This window comes from Mesocricetus auratus, unplaced genomic scaffold (assembly GCF_017639785.1).
Source record: "Mesocricetus auratus isolate SY011 unplaced genomic scaffold, BCM_Maur_2.0 Super-Scaffold_100007, whole genome shotgun sequence".
NCBI lineage: Eukaryota > Metazoa > Chordata > Mammalia > Rodentia > Cricetidae > Mesocricetus > Mesocricetus auratus.
The window spans coordinates 83,294,252-83,312,394 of record NW_024429191.1 but is presented as its reverse complement, the minus strand read 5'-3'; the positions used below and the strand labels follow the sequence as shown (position 1 = coordinate 83,312,394).

Sequence of the window (18,143 nt, the reverse complement as noted above, 5' to 3'; positions counted from 1 at the left end):
AAGATCTCATATCCAAGTGTGCTTAGGCAGTATGAGGGTTGTTTGGGGTTGTCATTTACAGTGTCACTGTCAAGTAGCTTAGGAACAAAACAGTAAGTAACTGCAGTGTTTGAAAATCTTGTTGATCCAGTGTAGTGTAATTTTTTGGGGGGGACAGGTGGGGAGTGTTTGAGACAGGGCCTCTCTGTGTAGCCCTGGCTGTTCTAAAAACTCACTACATAGACCAGGCTGGTCTTGAACTCAGAGACAGCCTCCTGACTCTGCCTCCCGAGTGCTGGGATTAAAGGCGTACATTACCATGGCCTGCTTATCTTGTGGAATTTAAAAAATATCCTCAGTATTTTGGCCTGAACTTCAGGCCTCTTCTATCACAGGCCTGAAGCCTGTCTTCTGAGCCTTTTCCCCATCACCTGACAGCACTGCTGTGTCTTTCTGCAGGTTCCAGCCCACAGAAATTAGATTTGCTGCTAAGGTGACCGAGAGTGGGGCTGAGCTCACTCCAAGAAGACTCTCATTTATAAACGAGGAAATGAACCATGGAGATATTCCTATCCTTCCAGCTAAAACTACCCAGAAAGTAGACAACTCACCTTTTAGAAAAGGAACAATCCCAGAGGGAGAGGACTAATAGTTGATTTCCTATAAAAACGTTAATGACTCTAGCTAGATCATTGCCTTTAGTGTCACTACACTTGGTTTGATTTTTTGTAGACATATCCCCCTGGGCCAAAACAACAAATCCTAACAGTTCCTTTCCATGCACGGGAGAAGGTGGGTGCTGGGGATGGAGGCATCAAGGACAGTGGCTGGCAGTTTTTTTAGCTCCTTCTGGAGACTTTCTTGCTCAGTGGTCAAGGCGTAGCAGATGGTCTCAAGGAATGGTGCCCCCTCAGCCCTGGCAGCAGGATCTCCTCTCTCCCTCTGTAGCAGTTTAGGTGAGAATGTCAATGCCATCAGACTTAGAAGAACCCTCTATGGTGGCCTAAATAATCTGGGGAGTCCCCAAATGCCTGTAGGAAAGGACAAGAGTCTACAAGTGACTGTCCTGTTCTCCCTGTAAATGCGGTAGATGGAGACTTGGCCTAAGCGGCTCCGCTTACTTCATCAGTATCTCTTCATGCCATTGGCTTGGGGCTGAAAGAGTGGCTGAGACACGACATAGGCTTCCTGGAAGCGAGTGCCTTTTTCCATTTTACTTTCCTCCAAAGGTGCCCAGGAGAGGTGCTGATTGTGCGCTCTGTCCTGTGTCCCAAGAGTTCACAAGGGCAGGCACATTGGGCACACCCCAGGGCGGCCTGCATGGCCTTGGCCAGATTTTCGGACACTGCTGCCTCTCACCCTCCCTCGCCTCACCTGCTGCTGCGCTTTGCCCTTGCTCTCGCATAGTATGCTTCATAAGATTTCGGTTTCAGCTCCAGGGCCTTAGTAGCAAATTCCTCCGCCATTCCAAAGTCCTGCCATTGCAACAGGTATGCAGATGAGTCATTGAAGAGACACACAAAAGACAACTCGGGAATAAAACAAATTATATGCACAATTCTTTGACATTTGTGGGTGGAGTGCATGGGGTTTGTGACATGCCTGCCATGGCTCTAACCTAAGTTTCCTTCTGTATCCCTATGATCCCTATGTATGGTTCCAAAACCACTACCAATTTTATATTTGTCATATATATATATTTATTTATTATAATTTGGCCCCTTCCTACCTTCCTAGCAGCTTTTTATGTTCGAGAAGCCAAATGTCAGCCCTCTGCGGTAAGGACCCTAAAGCTGGAAACCTAAACTCTCCACACAGAGGAGACACAGAGCCTGCAGGTGGCACTCATCCTGTTGTTCTCCTTCCTGCTGTGCTCACAAGACTGTGGCTTCCCGAGGGTCACTGAGAATGTACCCCAGAATCCAGATGAAGGGTCTGGGTAACACAAAGAGCACTGACAGGAGTGGAGATGGCATGGAGATGCCAGACAGGCAGACTCGGTCCTCTGCTGTGTTCTAACTCAAGCAGTCGAACATTTTTCACACCCACTGTCTCAGAGGTAAGACTAAGCATACTGTAAGACTTAAATGCTGTAGGTATCGCACATAAACTGTTCTTTGTATTTCACAGATGTTTCTCTGGCTTGTTTCTTTTCATATTTGATTCTTTAGGAAACACTCAAAATTAAAAAACAAAACAAAACAGAAACAGAAACAGACTGTGGCTGTGACTGAGTTGTCTCTGGAGGCACCCTGGAGGACCATGGTCTCAGAGCTGCCAGGGTTACCGTGACAACTCTCAGAAATAGGGTTTGGGGCACACAGCACTGGGCAGGCAGAGCCTGTGGTTCTTAGGATCTCCTTAGATACTAAGCTAAAGGGAAATGTTTTAATCTTCATGGGGGGTTCCTATTTTTGAGACATGGTCTTGCTATGCACCCCAAGTTAGCCTAGGACCCCCAATCTTCCTGCTTCTGCTTTGAAGTACTGTCATTTTCGATACATGACACCGTGTTCGGCTTAGATTTTTCTCTTCTTTATATGTCAAAGCCACAGGAGAGCATGATTACATTCTCAATTCCTAAGGCAGGACACAAGGCAGAACAAAGGCCTTGTGGCATAGGTGAGGGTTCCCAAGACATTTCCTACTCAAGTGCAGAGACTGCTGGTGCTTAGCACAGTGCTGGTCCATAGGGGTAACTAGTAGTTCCGTGGTCCAACCTGCATGGGCTACATTCCATCCCCGTTTCCTACCTTTCCCTTTGCTTGAGAGATAACCATTGTTTCTGAGAGTACAAACCCCCCTTCTTCCTTGGTGCTAGAACCTACAGTATGGTCTTGTCATGCTAAATAAGAACTCTTAGAATATTTTTTAAAAACTGATTAACTGTTAGAGAAGAAAGAAGCCAGCGGACTGGCACACACTGCTGAGCTTTGCTGCCTTCTTAGGGAGTGGCCAGAGAACCTTTGGTACTGATTCTACTTTTTCCCCTAAGAAACCTCAGGCAGGACTTTACTATCTTGTCCCCAAATACCTTCCCTATGTCCATCTCCACCCACAGGCATCTCTTCCATGCCCCCCACTCCTTTCTGCCTCTAACTGTGTCCTCTGAGAAAGCCAAGTCCACCCCAGGGCTCTTTCACTGTAGGTTTCAGGGCTGGGATAGATGATGGGAAGTTATACACACAAGTCTTTCCAGACTCGAGGGCAGAGCCTTTTCTACTGCAGCCCGAACCTTCGTCTGGAAAGCTGAGTTCCTTACTGACCAACATTACTGCTTGTTTTGGATTATTTCTATCTCTTGAGGAACTGGGAAACCTCTGTCATGACTGTAAGCATTTCCAGTGTCTGAGAGAGGCTCAGGAGAGTCTGAAGGACAAAGGAGCACTGGCTGAAACTGCAAAGAAGTGAAAAGAGCCAAGGACAACTAGGGAGATGAGAGGGGCAGAAGGAGTTTGAAGATTTCATCTATGTCAAGAAGGGGCATGACACACTGGAATACAGAGTGAGGGAAGAGGTGGAAAGTTCAACAGTCTTAGAAATTAACCGTGAAATCTACAGCCCTGATGCATATGACTAGGGTGCACTAGAAAGAGAGTGACTGAACTAGACCTAACTGACCGGAGTGTGCGTGGAGATGACAGTGTTTCTGGCCTTCAGTGGCAATTATGAAAATGCAGAATGCTGCAAACTGCTCATAGAACTAGCTTTTCTAGAGTCTGAGAGAGCTGCATTCAGTGTGGGTTTATTTCAATGGCAAATATCAGTGCTCTGTGAAGGACAACCAAGTTCCAAATGGGGCAGAGAGGATTTCTGGGGTCTAGTATAAGCTAGTGAGTGACAAGAACTTTCAACTTCCAGCACAGCAGAAAGAGTGGGGATTAGAGGGACTTACGTTCATTTTCCTGCGACATCGAGAGAGGTTGAGGAGGAGAGACACTTTGAGCTCCCGGAAGGTTTTCAAGTCCTCACCAAACCCTTCTCTAGGGAATTTCTTCAGAGCATACTGGTAGCGCTGGGCAGCTTCCTTTACTTTACCTTTCTAATGGGTACAAATGAAGAGTGCAATGTTGGTTTGCTGAATGGCTGAGTATGTCCAGGTCCTAGTCCCTGCCTGCTCTTGGCAGCTGTTATCAAGGTTGAGTCTCTTGTTCCTTTGAAGCTGAGGGCAGAAGTCTAGTCTTTTCTATAGGGAGCTCCCTTGGCAACAAGGGGAATGTTGAAGGGGATATCTAAAATCACAAGCCGGAGAAACAACATCTTTGCAAATGGACATAATAGTTTCTGAACTGTTCTCAAGGTCTAACCTTGCTCCCTGGGAAGTTCTTTCTTTTCTTGAACTGCTCTAATGGGACACATACGACTTCCTGGTCCCAATACCCCAGAGTGATTGCTCCTCCCTAGGTTCTGGCTTATGTGGCTCCTGTCTGATGTTCTGCCTTGCTGTCCCAAAGCATAGATAATTCTCTCCCTCAGGAAACATGCAGGGCCTAAGATTATCTAGCTGTGGCTTCTCTAATGTAATAGGAGAAAACTGTGTCAATTGTACCCCCTATTTGTGGGTCAGGCATGAGGTAAGATGGCAGAGAAGTTTGAGATTTGCGACTCTCACTTTGTAGGAGATATTTTCCCAAGATGAAATAAATCTGACCACCTTGGAGATCCGGCTGCAGAAGCACCGAGCTCTCTCTACTCTTGGCATCTGCAAGGCTGTGGACAAAGTGCAGGGATGCAGGTGGCGCTCTCACCTTTACTCTTCTCCTTTGTACAGCCACAGAGCTCTAGGTAGCAACACTTCAACTTTCATCATCTTTTAATTAGAAGTGTAGTCTTCCAAGGTAGAATTCTGAATGTGATTAATAATAGCTCTGCTTATTTACATTAGGAGGCAAGAGTCCTTGTCTCAGGATAGGACAAGTTACATTGTGACCCAGGGTTAGATTCTTGAGAGTGACATACAAGTCCATAAATATGATACCTACAGTAATGAAGATCTTTGAATTTATGTGATTTTATGTTATCAAGTTTGGATCCAGGCTCAAGCTTCCTAAAAGCCATGATTATCATGATGTACTCAAAGCGTGTCCAGGAACTGAATTCTGCTCAGGACCTTGTATATTTGTAACACAAGGCAGCTTTTTACCATCATTTCCTTTTAGATCTGTGATATCTTGAGGATGTCTGCTGCTAAAAACTGGGTTGGTGTTATTTATCTTCAGGGATGATCCATTGAATTCAAACACTGAGGCGAATGACATGGGATACTCTAAAACTTCCTTTTGACCAAGTGTGTATTAAGGGTACTTAGTTTTTAAAGACTGTTTGTCATTCAGTGAGTGACTTTAAGCAAATGTGTAACAATCACTGTTTATCCTATTTAAAATGCTATTATTATTATCATCAACTTTTTACCCCCAGAATGCTCTCCAACTCGTTCTATAGCCAGAGGACCTTAAAGTTCCCTGTCTTCTTTTGTCTCCACTTCCAAAGTACTGGGTTACAGGTATGTGCAGTCATGATACAAACTAAGATTAATAAAACTGGAAACAGGGATAGTATGTCACTTTGCTTTTAACTGCCCTGTGAGTTCCTCAATGAGAAGATTCCATGTAAAACCTGCTGCCAAACTGTAAATGACCAAGTAAAACCAGAGTGTAGAGCTGTGTAGGCTGTTTTCGCTTTTGTGTCAGGAAGGTAAAAAACTCAGGACTCTAACTTAGGAGCCTATGAGAAGGTAATGGTTTGCTACCTTTGCTTCTATAGGAAAGAATGAAAACTGTCAAGTTTTCATGTAGAAGGCAGTCCCCCGCCCTCACCTTATAAAACATGTCCCCCTCTTCCATCAGCTTGCTCAGCAGGATGATCATGATGTCTGGTTTGGAGGTGGCCATCGCCCATGTGGCTGGACCTGTAGTGTACAGGATGCATGATGGGTAAAGAACTCATACAATGTAAGGTGGCGGGAAGCTAGGTGAAAAAAATATCCTGGGGGGATTTCTGCTGAGAGAACAACTTGTTCCACAATAATTACCTCATCTTTTAGCCCTGGGAGTATTTTAGCGACTCCCACTGCCAAGAAGCTGCACTGGATTTGTTTGTATTCACCTTAAAATAAGAATATCTGAACTGTCCACGTTTGTGCCACAGGAGAGCAGTAATGCCTGAGTGGTACATAAGAGCACATAATGGCTTAGTTTGGAATGATTTTAAGTCAGAAGTTGGAAGAAAGGGTTTATATTAAAGGTTACCACAAGATTAGAAAAAAATTCAAAACAGAATAATTTATTTTCTGAGATGGAAGACTCCCACATTTTGACTTAATTTTGAAGTGTGCACTCTGTAGAAGGGAAACCTCAATAGACTCTAAAGGCTCCCTTAGAGCTAAGTACCAAATAAGACTCCCTGGAATTCACTTGGGACCAGGGGCACAACTCAAATGTCAATATATGAAACAAACAAGCATTAATAAGGACTACTTTACTCATGGAAGAAAAGAATAAAGTTACATTTATTAGTTTACTGAGGACTGAATTATTTACCAACTAAGCTTTTTAGGGTTAGTTATCAAAAGTTCAAGTTATTCTCTACAACAGTCATTAAAAAATCTTCTTTTAAGGTGAAGTAAATTAAAAGATTAGAGGTGTAGGGAACTCATGCAGGCTAAATCAAAGAGGAGAAGGCAAAGCTGACCAAGTCATCAGACCAGGCCTGATGCTGACAGCGGGGGAATATACCTCGTGGGCGACTCGGTAACGTCTGACAACCTTCAAAGAAAGGAGAAAACAAAAAGTTGTAGGAAAGGAAAAAAAATGGATGAAGGTGAAAAAAAAGAAGAAGGAAAAAGCAGCAGTGAGAGGCAGGCAGCAAGAAGCCAGCATATGAGCCAACCCTTGTCTACAGTCTGCGGGTGGGGGCAGCTGGGACGGCAGCAGCAGGGGCTTGAGAGTTTGAAGCACATACAGAGCAAGGAAAAGCAAAGGCTTATGGCACTGCAGGGAGCCAGGATGCTCTCAGGGAGGGGCTAGTGCAAAGGCAGCACCAAGATGTGCATAAGCTCAGCGCAGCCTCCTGGCTAGGGCTACAAAGGGCAGGGTAGAGTCACGTGACTCTGGACACAGGTTTCTTTAGACTATGGTTCACATGGTACTCTCTCTGGGCTAGTAGCCTTTGTTCACTTGGAAAGTAATTGGACCAGGGCAGAGGGAAAACTATATAAATTCACACTAAACACCCAGGACAGCCAGACCACTGCCTGGGCACAGATGGTCACTACCATCTTTCTTTCTCTTACCTATCTTGGCTCCTTTCTTCAGCAGAGTGACTACAACAGAAGTGTTCCTGCAACCCACTGCCCTATCCAAAGGACGCATTCCACTGTAGTCAACATGCTCAATCATGGCCCCATGATCCACCAGGAACTGGACCTAGGCAAGGAACAAGTAGTACTGTTAACAGGCATGATGGATACAGCTTGCCCCCTTTCAAACTGCCTGTCTGAACCAGGCTATAGAAATTATTTCAGATTTTGAATAACGGTTTGTATATTCCTATCCTCCGCCAATTATAGATCTGGAGAATCTATGTCAGAATCATCGAAATAGTACTTCACATTAGGTCCTAGATATTATTACGGATGGATAACATCCTCCTGAGGTCTGTTTAAAGGTACTCACCACCTCAGCATCACCATAGAAAGCTGCCAGGTCCAGCGGGGTGCGGCCATTCTTGTCAGCATGATCTGTAGCAGCTCCATTATCCACCAGAGAACGTACTACTGAGAGATGGCCTTTTAAGCAAGCCCAGCTGAGGGCTGTCAACCCTTCTTTGTCCATTAGGGCAATGGAGGCACCTGTAAGACCAAACAGGAGTCCTGTGTTAAGAGGACTGAGGACACAAACATCTGTAGCAGAAAGGAATGCTGATACATAAGGTATATATGCTGTGAAAGACATACATAGCTTTTACTTCTAGATTTTTCTATTTTGAAATTGACCCTGGCTGGCCATGGTGACATATACCAGTAATCCCAGAAGTAGGGAGGAGCAAGCAGGAAGATCATGAATTTGAGGCTAGTTTGGGCTACATAGTGAGCGACATCTCCTGAGTGCTGGCAGGTGTGTGCTGGCCCAGTTTGTGTGGGGATTTGCGTGCACTGGGGATTGAACCTAGAACTTTGTGTATGCTAGGCAAGCAGTACTCTGTCAGCTCCCAGGCCCCAAATTACAGCTTACTTAAAAAAAAAAACACTTAAGTGTTCCTATTCTATAGTATTCTACACATAATGTAGGATAAATAATTTTTGTTGACTTCTTAGTGAAAATTCACTTCAGTGAAAAAAAAACCCAAATATAATACCCAAAGAAAATATAAAAGGAACCAGTTCAAAGATCCTGGGTAAGGCAGAACAAACCTCTGGAGTCTGTGCCTAATGAATGTCTGCTGGCATGTGGCAGACATGGTAGTTACCTCAGGGTCATCAGTGCTGAAGAGGCCTGCCTTTTCTGTTGGATGTAGTTTGTTCTGGAATATTGTTTCATGTCACATCTTAAGAATCTAGGTCTATTCCCTCTGAGTGCTGCTCCCTCCTCCCCAGCAATAATAAAGGTAAGTACCATGAAGTCAGACTTGTTACATTGTACTCTGGAAGAGCAACTCTTGATTCTATACACTTTTGAGTCTGAGGCTATGGAAACAAATCTTCCTTGAAAGGACAGAGCTGAAGCCACAGCAAATCTCTTAGGAGAAGCCTAGCCTTCCTGCTCCTCAGCTGTTCAGATCTGGGCACAGTTCTTCAGAAGGCTGGTTTCCCTTGAAGGAACGTGCATATATGTATAGATAATTATATGTATTTAAGTCTGGTTTATTAATAGTGTAGGCTAACTGGAATGATGTCATTCATGGTTTCAAATCTCCTCACTAGCCCCTGCTTGATGCAAATCCACAGGCTCCACTAGATGGTGCTGTAGTGCCACCAGTGATGAGCTGTCCCCCCCCCCCCCAACATTGGTGGTTTGTGATACCACTACTGCATGCATAGGGGCTGATCTTAGAGCATTCAGCAGGGGCTAGAATGCTTTACCATTGTGCACATGCAGAGAAAAACACACTAGGCTCATAAAGGACACCTTTAACTTGTTTTCCACTTATTAAGGATGTGAGTATGCTGGAAAATGCCACAAAGAACTTATAACTTAATAGTAATATCCCAATTCTCCAAAGAGGGTCTCATTGCTAGCAAGTCTTCCCCTTACCTCCTTTGGATTCAAGGAAAGTATTAGTCGTGCAGGCTGACAAATTGATACCCAGATTCACCTGGTGTGTTGGTACACACCTTTAAATTCCAACACTTGGGAGAAAGACGCAGGTGGATCTGTGTGAGTCTGAGGCCAGCCTGGTCTAAAAAACATGTTCCAGGTCATTCAGGGCTACATAGTGAGATCCCCCCCCACAACAGCAGCAGCAGTAGTCTCTAAAATAGATGAATATTTACTGTGTATACATTAAAAAAATTGAAGTTTGGAAATTATTGATTTGAAAGAAAAGAGTTCAGAATGTGCTAGCTTCACAATAATTTTTCAGGCTATGAAGAAAAAGAGAATGTCAACATTAAGAGAACTCCACAGTGTGTAAGTGGGCAGGCTAGGAGTGGTGAGACACACCTGTAAACTTGGTTCTCTGGGAGCTAAGAGGATCACTTCAAGTTTGAGGACAGCCTGGTCTACATACTGATAAACCATACACACATACAAATGAGCACCACACACACACACACACACACACACACACACACACACACACACACACACACACACACACACACACACAGTACAGAAAAGTGCCAGGTGATTGAGGCAGGAAGTAAATGTCAGTTCAAGGCCAGTCTGGAATCTTATTTTAAAAAACTGGAGGAAAAAAAGAGCTTCTGGTTTTGTATTTTCTAATCAACTGAATTAGTAAATTCTTTTTTTTTTTGGGAGGGGGGGTCAAGACAGGGTTTTTCTGTGTAACAGAACTTGCTTTGTAGACCAGGTCGACCTCAAGTTGGCCTGCCCCTGAGTGCTGTGATTAAAGGCATGCACCACCACTGCCTGGCTGAATTAGTAAATTTTTTTTTTGTTTTTATGAGACAGGGTTTCTCTGTATTGTTTTGGAGGCTGTCGGTCCAGCCTGGCCTCGAACTCACAGAGATCCGCCTGCCTCTGCCTCCCGAATCCTGGGATTAAAGGCGTGCACCACCACCGCCCGGCTGAAGTAAATTCTTAACACTTCCTGAAAGTTAGGAGTTCAGGGGGTCATGGGCTTTATTCACAGTTCTGGCTTCTCAGGACTTACCTTGTGCAAGTAGAAAGTCCACGGTTCCTAGATGGCCTTCAGAAGCAGCCATCATCAGGGGAGTACGGCCCTGTTTGTCTGCCATGTTGACGTCAGCTCCATGGGTAAGTAAGAGATCAACAATCTGCAAGTGCAGAGAGGCAGAGGCTGGTTATTTTAGCAGCTGCTGAGATGACACGTGCATGTGGTCTCCTACAGGGTAAATGACTACTTGCAGAGGTGAGTCCACTCTGTGCAGTCCTAATGTACAGACTTGCTCTCTTAACTCCCATAGGGATAACCAAATGAGGATGCGTAGCTGAGCATCTGATTAAGACATTAAATTAGGAAAACAGACAAGATGTGGTCTGAAGCATCCCATAATGGAAGTTCCAGTCCAAGCAACTAGCCATGCCAGGTCCACTTCAGGGTTCTGTGGAGGCTGCAGCAGCAGTAAACACCACTGAACTGACTACAATAAAGTGTTTCTGGTAAGAACAGTGCCTTTTGTTAAGCACTCTTTGGCTTCTAGTCTTTTTTTTTCTTTCTACTCTAATACTTCCAAAGATCATTGTCAGTATCCTTTCTTTTCCATCCTAGTGTGTAAGTAAATGGTTTCTCTGGAGTCCAAACCTCTGGAAAGATCAAATAACTAGGGTTTGCATAGAGTATGTTTTTTTTCTGGCAAGTCTGAAACATCTGTGAGCAACTGGTCCACAGGGGACTGTTGAGATGTGAACCTCTCAATCAACAGGCAAACACTGTTGCATGGAAAAGGAGGTTGCTCCATGACTACAGCAAATTGATCTAGTTCACAACAATGGTTTTAAGTGTTAATTCCCCCACCCCTTCTTTTGAGCAGGGTCTCATTATGTATCTCTGGCTGTCCTGGCACTCCCTCTGTAGACCAGGCTGGCCTTGAACTCACAGAGATCCGCCTGCCTCGGCCTCCCAAGTGCTGGGATTAAAGTCGTGTGCCACCACACTGGGTGAGTGTTAATTTCTTACATTCTCAATTGAGTGGAATATTAGTAACAAAGGCCCACATCCTTAAGCCTAATGATTGCTGAGAAACCCATTTTCACCAGAAGTTTCTTCTCTTTGCATCAGAAGTTTCATTTTTACTGGAGGGCTGGAAGCAGCACACTGTACTTACCTGCCAGTGGCCCTGGCGAACAGTGCTGAATAGAGGCACCGCTCCTCTGCGGTTTGGTTGGGCCACTGCTGCCCCTTGTTCCAGAAGTAGACGGCATACGTCCAGTTTGCCCCTTCCGGCTGCGGCTGTCAGGGCTAAGGGCAGATAACAAATACTGAGGATGGGCAGCTCTCCTCTTTTCTAGTGTTCAATGTTAAACATGGATTTTAGTGTGTTTCTAAATGCTATGTTTTATGCAAGCACTGTAAATTACTGTGCCTGATTAATGCAATTAACAATGTAACAACTTCACCTCCAAGATTAATAATTTTGGCTGCCTTTCCCAGAAAGGATATTTTTGAAGAAAAATAATAAAGACATTTAAAAGAGTTCACAGTATCTGGGGGACAATCATAATAATGAATTCACTGAAAACCACTTTGGTCAAATTCACTTGGTTTCATTTTTTCCTATATCCAGATTGTCTTCTCTGCTATGGATATGTCTTTTTTTTTTTTTAAGGTTCTTAACCTAGGTATGAACCAATCACTTTATGTGTAAATGGAGTCTGGAGAAGTGACTCTGCAGAAAAATTTAGCTGGGAAAGCCTTGGTCAACCTCTACTCCTGTGCTCTCAGATCTAAAGAGCCAAAGGCAGGAATTGTAGTTTAAGGCTAATTAAGATAATACGTTTTAAAAAAGAGTTGCAAGCATGACTGCTAGAGTTGTTCAAAGTAAGATGGTCTTAAAGATGAGAAAACAGGTGTGAAAAAGACAACTTTCTTCCTTTTATGGGGGAAGGTTGGGGTTGAACAAGGTCTCACATAGCTCTGGCTGGCCTCAAACACACTTTGTAGCCAAGGATAACCTTGAATGCCTCATTAGGGATTACAGGTATGCAAAAAAAACCAGGCTTTCTTCTTCTAAACATAAAAACAATGTAGTTACAGACTTAAAAATAGCTATAAATATAAAGGATACAAGAGGACGAAATTAATCATTTTCTTTCTATACTGTTGTCCATTACTTACAGTCTTTGGTGTAGTGGGTATTCTGAGTGTGTATTTCATTTCCTGTACTGTTTGTATAGTAGGAAGAATAATTTGGAGACATGAGATCCATCTTGTAACAGACAGACATTAATTTAACTATGGCATTTAAAGTGTATAGGTTTATTTATTATTTGGAGGTAGGGTCTCCCTGTGTGCCCTAGGCTGGGGTTGAACTAAAGTATCCCTTTCAGCTCTCCAATGCTGGGACTGCTACCACACCTAGCTAGAATTTGTTGTTTTAATAAAAAAAAAAACTCTCTGTGTGCATGGTGTGTGTGTGTTGATGTGTGCCCACGTGTGTGCAGGTTGTCAGGTCGACACCAGTGTCCGTCTTATTCTCTGTTGTGATATGAATATGATGGCCCCTGTAGTTTAGTATATTTGAATGCTTTGTCATCAGGGAATAGAGCTCTTTAATAGGAAAAGGATTAGGAGGTGCAGCCTTGTTGGAGGAAGCGTAGGGTAGGCTTTGAGGTTTCAAAAGCCATGACGGGCCCAATCTCTCTCTGCTTGTGATCAGTATGCAGCTCTCAGCTACTGTCCCAGCATACTTGCCGCCATGCTTCCTGTCATAATGGACTGATCCTTTGAAACTGAGTAAGCACCCAACTAAATGTTTTCTTCTGTAAGAGTTGCTGTGGTCATGGTGTCTCTTCACAGAACAGTGACTAAGACATTCTCTATTTGACTTTTTTGAGACAGGATCTCTCACTGAATCTACAGCTCATAGATTCAGCTGGCCAGCAAGTTTCTGAATTACATTTGTCTCTGCTCCCCCAGTTCTGGGCTTACAGATGTGTACCACTGTGTCAGCTTTGTTTTTTGGGGGGGGTGTTTTGAGACATGGTTTCTCTGTGTTGCTTTGGAGCCTGTCTTGGAACTGCTCTGTAGCCCAGGTTGGCCTTGAACTCAAAGATCTGTCTGCCTCTGCCTCCCAAGTGCTGAGATTAAAGGCATTTGCCACCAAGGCCCGGCTGTGTTCCATTTTTTATGTGGGTGCTGGGGATCTGAACTCAGGTCCTATGTTTGTGCTCTCTCCCCAACCCTGAATTTAATGTTTTAAAGACTGGACAAAGGGTAGGAAAAATAGAAAACTATTAGAAAATAGGAGGAGTTATGTTTCATTTGGGGGGGGTTCTACATCTTCCAAATTTATTTGGAAAACTGACATAGTAGATTGTCAAAAGGTCCTTCCTTTACTACAGCCATATATTCTAATGACAACCCCCAACTATTAGGCTGCACTGTCATTGCTGGGTCCTCCTGGGACTCCTCTTGACTGTCCTGTTGTTGCCCTGTGTCATGGAGGTCCTGCAGCTGTGGGTTTGTAGGAGCGGCCCCTTCAGGGGCTCCAGCAGTTCACAGATGGGTGGATGTTAGGGTGGGCCAACTTACAACCCTGATTCAGGCCCTGGGTGGTTGCAGGGTTGGCCAGCTGCCAGCTCTCCTTTGTCCTCGCCATCAGGGTGACCTCTTCAGCGTTACTCTGGCTAGTTCAACCTTTGAGGGGATGAGCAAGGGGCAGGGCCAGTTCTCCTATGTTGCCCAGGCAAGGGACAGGGGCCACTCTCCAGAATTCTGCAGCTGGTGAGGGGCAGGCATAGCACTCCTACTCTTATGACCTCAGGGCCTGCTTTCCCACCCCCACAAGGGGCAAGAGGTGGGTGGGGGAGTGGGAGGGCATCTCCCCCTCCCACACCATCACATGGCAGAACTGTGATCTCCCACATTCACCTTCTCAGGGCAGTTCTCCCACACCCCCAGCAGTAGGGTCAGCTGTGCTGTGCTGCCCAGGTGAGGCACAGGGCCCACTTCCAAAAGCGCTGCAGCTGGTGGGGAGGGGGCAGCTCCCTTAGCCACCACAGGTGGTAGGGATTAGGAGGGGAAGGGCATCTTTCCCTCACCCTCATCGCCACATGGCACACGAGTGGGGTGTGGCCAACTATCCCACTCTTATCTTCAGGGCCAGCACACCGGCATCTCTGCTAACGAGGTCAGCTCTGTATACAGTGCTGTCCTCCCATGAGGAGCAGGCCCACTTTGCTGAGTGCTGTGTCTGGTAATGGAGAGGGTCAACTCTCTGATCTGTTGCAAGCAGTGTGGGGTAAGGGGGGAGGGGCAAATCCCCCCCAAGACAGACAATTAGTGGGGACAGCTTTCTCATGCTCACAACTTCGGGCTGGCTCACCCACACTTCTGCCAACAGACCTGCAGGAGTGCTGCAGCTGGTGAGGGGCAGGGAAAGCCCTCTTGCTCTTAATGACCTCAGAGCCAGCTCTCTCAGCCACCTCAGGCACAGAGGGGTGGCACAGAAACCCGAGGCCTTGAATGCTTGCAAGTATGAGACAGGCACTTTAGCCGACTAAGCCACGGATGCTTGCAAGTGAAGACATATGGATATATAGTGTGACTCATTGTGGCACACCATAGCTTCCACCATGAGATTGATTTTTCCTCCTAGATTTTTCAAATTTTATTTTGGGGAGGAGGTTGCAAGGGCAGAGGGTAGATACAAACGGATGGGGAAATGAATAGGATCAAGATGTGTGTGTTGTGAAAGACACAAAGAATAAATAAAGTTAAAAACTATTAGACATGTATGCACAGATATTTTAGTTTTCAAATGTTAGATTCTAATCAAAGAAGCTAGTGAAATTCAAATCAACTAGTCAATTTTTTCACCTAAGTGAAAATCATGGCATTTAAAATATTTACATTTATTTATTTGGTGTCTATATAAGCACAAATGTGGACAGAGGACAATTTGTAGGTTTTAGTTCTCCCCTTCTACCATGTGAGTCCCTGAGTCAGAACTCAAATTATTAGCCTAATGAGTGAGTGTCCTTATTCACTGAGCCATCTTTGTTGGCCTGGCATTTGCCTTTGGATTTGGCTTAATTATATATAACTGAGCCATATGCAAAATTAAAATGTTCTATAATTAATACAAAGCTTTCAAATAATCTCTTCCTGCCCTAAGGGTAAAATGGGTTCATAAGGGAAAATGTGGCAGTTTTTGAAAATATGTGTACTCAGTTTCTTTTACAACTCTTGACATTGACTTTTCTGTGTAGTTTGTCACAGGAGGGCAGAACTTGGTCTCCTCTGAAGTGAAGGTCACTTTTAAGCCTTAAATGAATGTATACAGGGGTTAATGTTCTTTAAGTCTGGTTCTAGTTCTACTTCTCAAGTACATATATATACATTTTTTTTAAGACAAGTATTTCTACATACCATTGAACTCACTTTGTAGACCAGGCTGGTCTCAAACTCATGGTGATCCACCTGTCTCTGCCTCTTGAGAGCTAGGATTAAAGGCATGAACCAATACGCCCAGCTCAAGTTCATATCTTTAACAGTTTAAAAGTTGTTAGTTGTGCACAGGCATTTGAACACAAGAGTAGCTAAAAATGTAGACATGCTCTGTGCTTCAAACAAACCACTTCGAAAATTTCTAACTCCTATATTTCGATTCTGTTTAAAGTAACTACTAGGTTGTAGGGTATGGCAAACTTACAAGTGTGTACAAGCCAAGAACATTCTTTTTCTTAAAGCAAAACATAACTGATAGCACTCTGGAGAAAATAAGTCTAGTATTTCAGAACCAAGCCTTTCACTAATGATGTCAGTTCACAGAACACATTATTCACAGACAGTACTCACCTGGAAAGCGGCACTGTCTACTTAATAATTATATTACTCTGCTTGGCCCATTTATCTCTATGGAATAACACATTTTTATGAGAGAGAATGTTCCATTTGGCCCTTTTCTTTGTTGTATAATCTCTGTTGCTTAGGTTATGATGTCATTTGGCAGCAACTTCTAGATACTAGCTAGACATGGTTGTTAACACGGCTGGCCAATTTCATCTCAGAACAGTGTGACCATGTAGAATGGATTTCTTAAAAACATAACCAAGGAGTCATGGATGGATCTTATGTGTCTTATCAAAAAACTGTTAAAGAGTTTTTTTTTGTAAGAAAGGAGATTAATGTAAAGCAGTTAGGAGAAAAGAAAAATCTCTTCCAAAGAAACCCAGAACCAGACTTTGTTTTCCTAGTTGGCCAGCATCTGATGAGATTAGCTGAGACAAATGGTTTGTGGTGTGTGCACGTGCGCGCGCGCGTGTGTATGTGTGTGTGTGTGTGCATGAATGTGTACAATACTTTAAGAGGCAGATATATAGCTCAGAGATGAAGAAATAGCTTAGATGGAATGTTGACACTAAATAATACTAAACAGAATACAGAAAAGCAAATGATTGTTTTATCTATGTCCATCTTGAAGGATTACAAGATCAAGATGGAGGAAGGTGGTTGGGGAGACAAACTGATTACTATATCTACAACATTAATTAAACATTAATGGAGCTATTAGTTACATGCTGTCTATTTTCAACAGGCTCTCGGTTGACTAAGGAAAACATAAATACTCTATAGTGTGATAGTCACAACAGTCATATCCTGTGGTATTGAGATAACACAGAAGTAGTAACTGATAAGACCTCCAGGGAGAGAGGGCAATCAGGGTTGTATGAATGCAAGATAAGTAAGGATAAGTAAGATAAGAAGTAACGCTAGGCAAAGGCATATACGAAGGCACTGAAATGGCAAACAATGTATGTTTGTTATTACTAGAATAGCCAAAGAAGATAAGCAATGGATGAGCCTGGAGATCATGACTGACCTTTCACTACAGTAAAGAACTTAATTCTACAAATAGTGAACAAAAGTTGTCAAGTAGAAAAGTGACATTAGACTATGATGTAAAAGAGCCCTTTTTGGCTACATTCTGGAACATGAGAGTAAAGGAAGAAATGCTTAAAGATCAACAAGTAGATAGATAGTTGCAATAATCTTGGTCAAAGATTACACAGCTAGAAAGTACAGGAATCCTATTTTGTGAACTCGGCCTCTCTAGCTGTTGGGAGCTCTAAGTGGCTGGTTCTGGTCTATGCCTATTCATAGGGAGCAGGACAGGGCAATGTGTCACCTTACTGCTTTTCTTGTGTTGTTCCCCAAGAAGTCTGTGACAGTCCTGTGAGATAGGAGGGAAAAATCTTTTGTTTTTGTGATGGCATAAAAAATAATGGTTGTAAGTTTCTCCTTTTTAGTGGTGTTTTGGATTTGATATAGCTAGCCAGATGGTGAAGGCTAGAAGCAAGATGACATCTGCAGGGATTAAAGAGACTGCCAAAGGAAGACAAAAGCACCTAGCATACCCCAGTGATCTAATTTTAGGAGATATGATCTGTAGAAATTTTATCTTAGTACTATTTTATTATATTCTAAGATGTAGTTCATTGATTGTAGATTCACTGATCCCTGTATTAACATCTCTGAAACTGGGATGTGACATGATTGTTCTAAGAGTAAAGAACTTGTGTTAGTACAACTGACAGAAACATCTGTTTTGCTTTTTGTTAGTGGTGCTTTGGGTCTGAGAGTTAAGTGATATAGTTGCAAAACTCTGACCACTGTATTTTCCCTTGGTAAAATTTCCTCAGTTAGGTCAAGGCTGCAGATATAAGACTTCCACCAGCTTAAAAGTAAATACGCATTTTATATAAATCTATGTAAGATTTTGCCATTGAAGCAAATATCACAATGCAATGGGCCATTATAAATTTTAAACTATGAGCTGGGCGTTGGTGGCGCACGCCTTT

General features: G+C 43.6%; 1 protein-coding gene across 11 annotated transcripts in view; it reads right to left on the bottom strand.

Annotated features, from left to right (window-relative positions):
- Positions 1 to 18,143, bottom strand: part of Tanc2 (tetratricopeptide repeat, ankyrin repeat and coiled-coil containing 2) — a 306,152-nt gene that overhangs the window by 7,596 nt on the left and 280,413 nt on the right. For 8 of the 11 annotated variants that reach the window (XM_040749911.1, XM_040749916.1, XM_040749917.1 and 5 more), the window contains 8 exons: positions 11,447 to 11,580; positions 10,312 to 10,435; positions 7,653 to 7,828; positions 7,271 to 7,403; positions 6,714 to 6,743; positions 5,796 to 5,887; positions 3,875 to 4,021; positions 1,354 to 1,454 (listed from right to left, as the gene is read on the bottom strand). In XM_040749911.1, coding sequence (XP_040605845.1) covers positions 1,354 to 1,454; positions 3,875 to 4,021; positions 5,796 to 5,887; positions 6,714 to 6,743; positions 7,271 to 7,403; positions 7,653 to 7,828; positions 10,312 to 10,435; positions 11,447 to 11,580 — 937 coding nt within the window. The remainder of the gene's footprint in view (positions 1 to 1,353; positions 1,455 to 3,874; positions 4,022 to 5,795; positions 5,888 to 6,713; positions 6,744 to 7,270; positions 7,404 to 7,652; positions 7,829 to 10,311; positions 10,436 to 11,446; positions 11,581 to 18,143) is intronic. The other 3 variants (XM_040749914.1, XM_040749915.1, XM_040749920.1) reach the window with 1 other exon arrangement.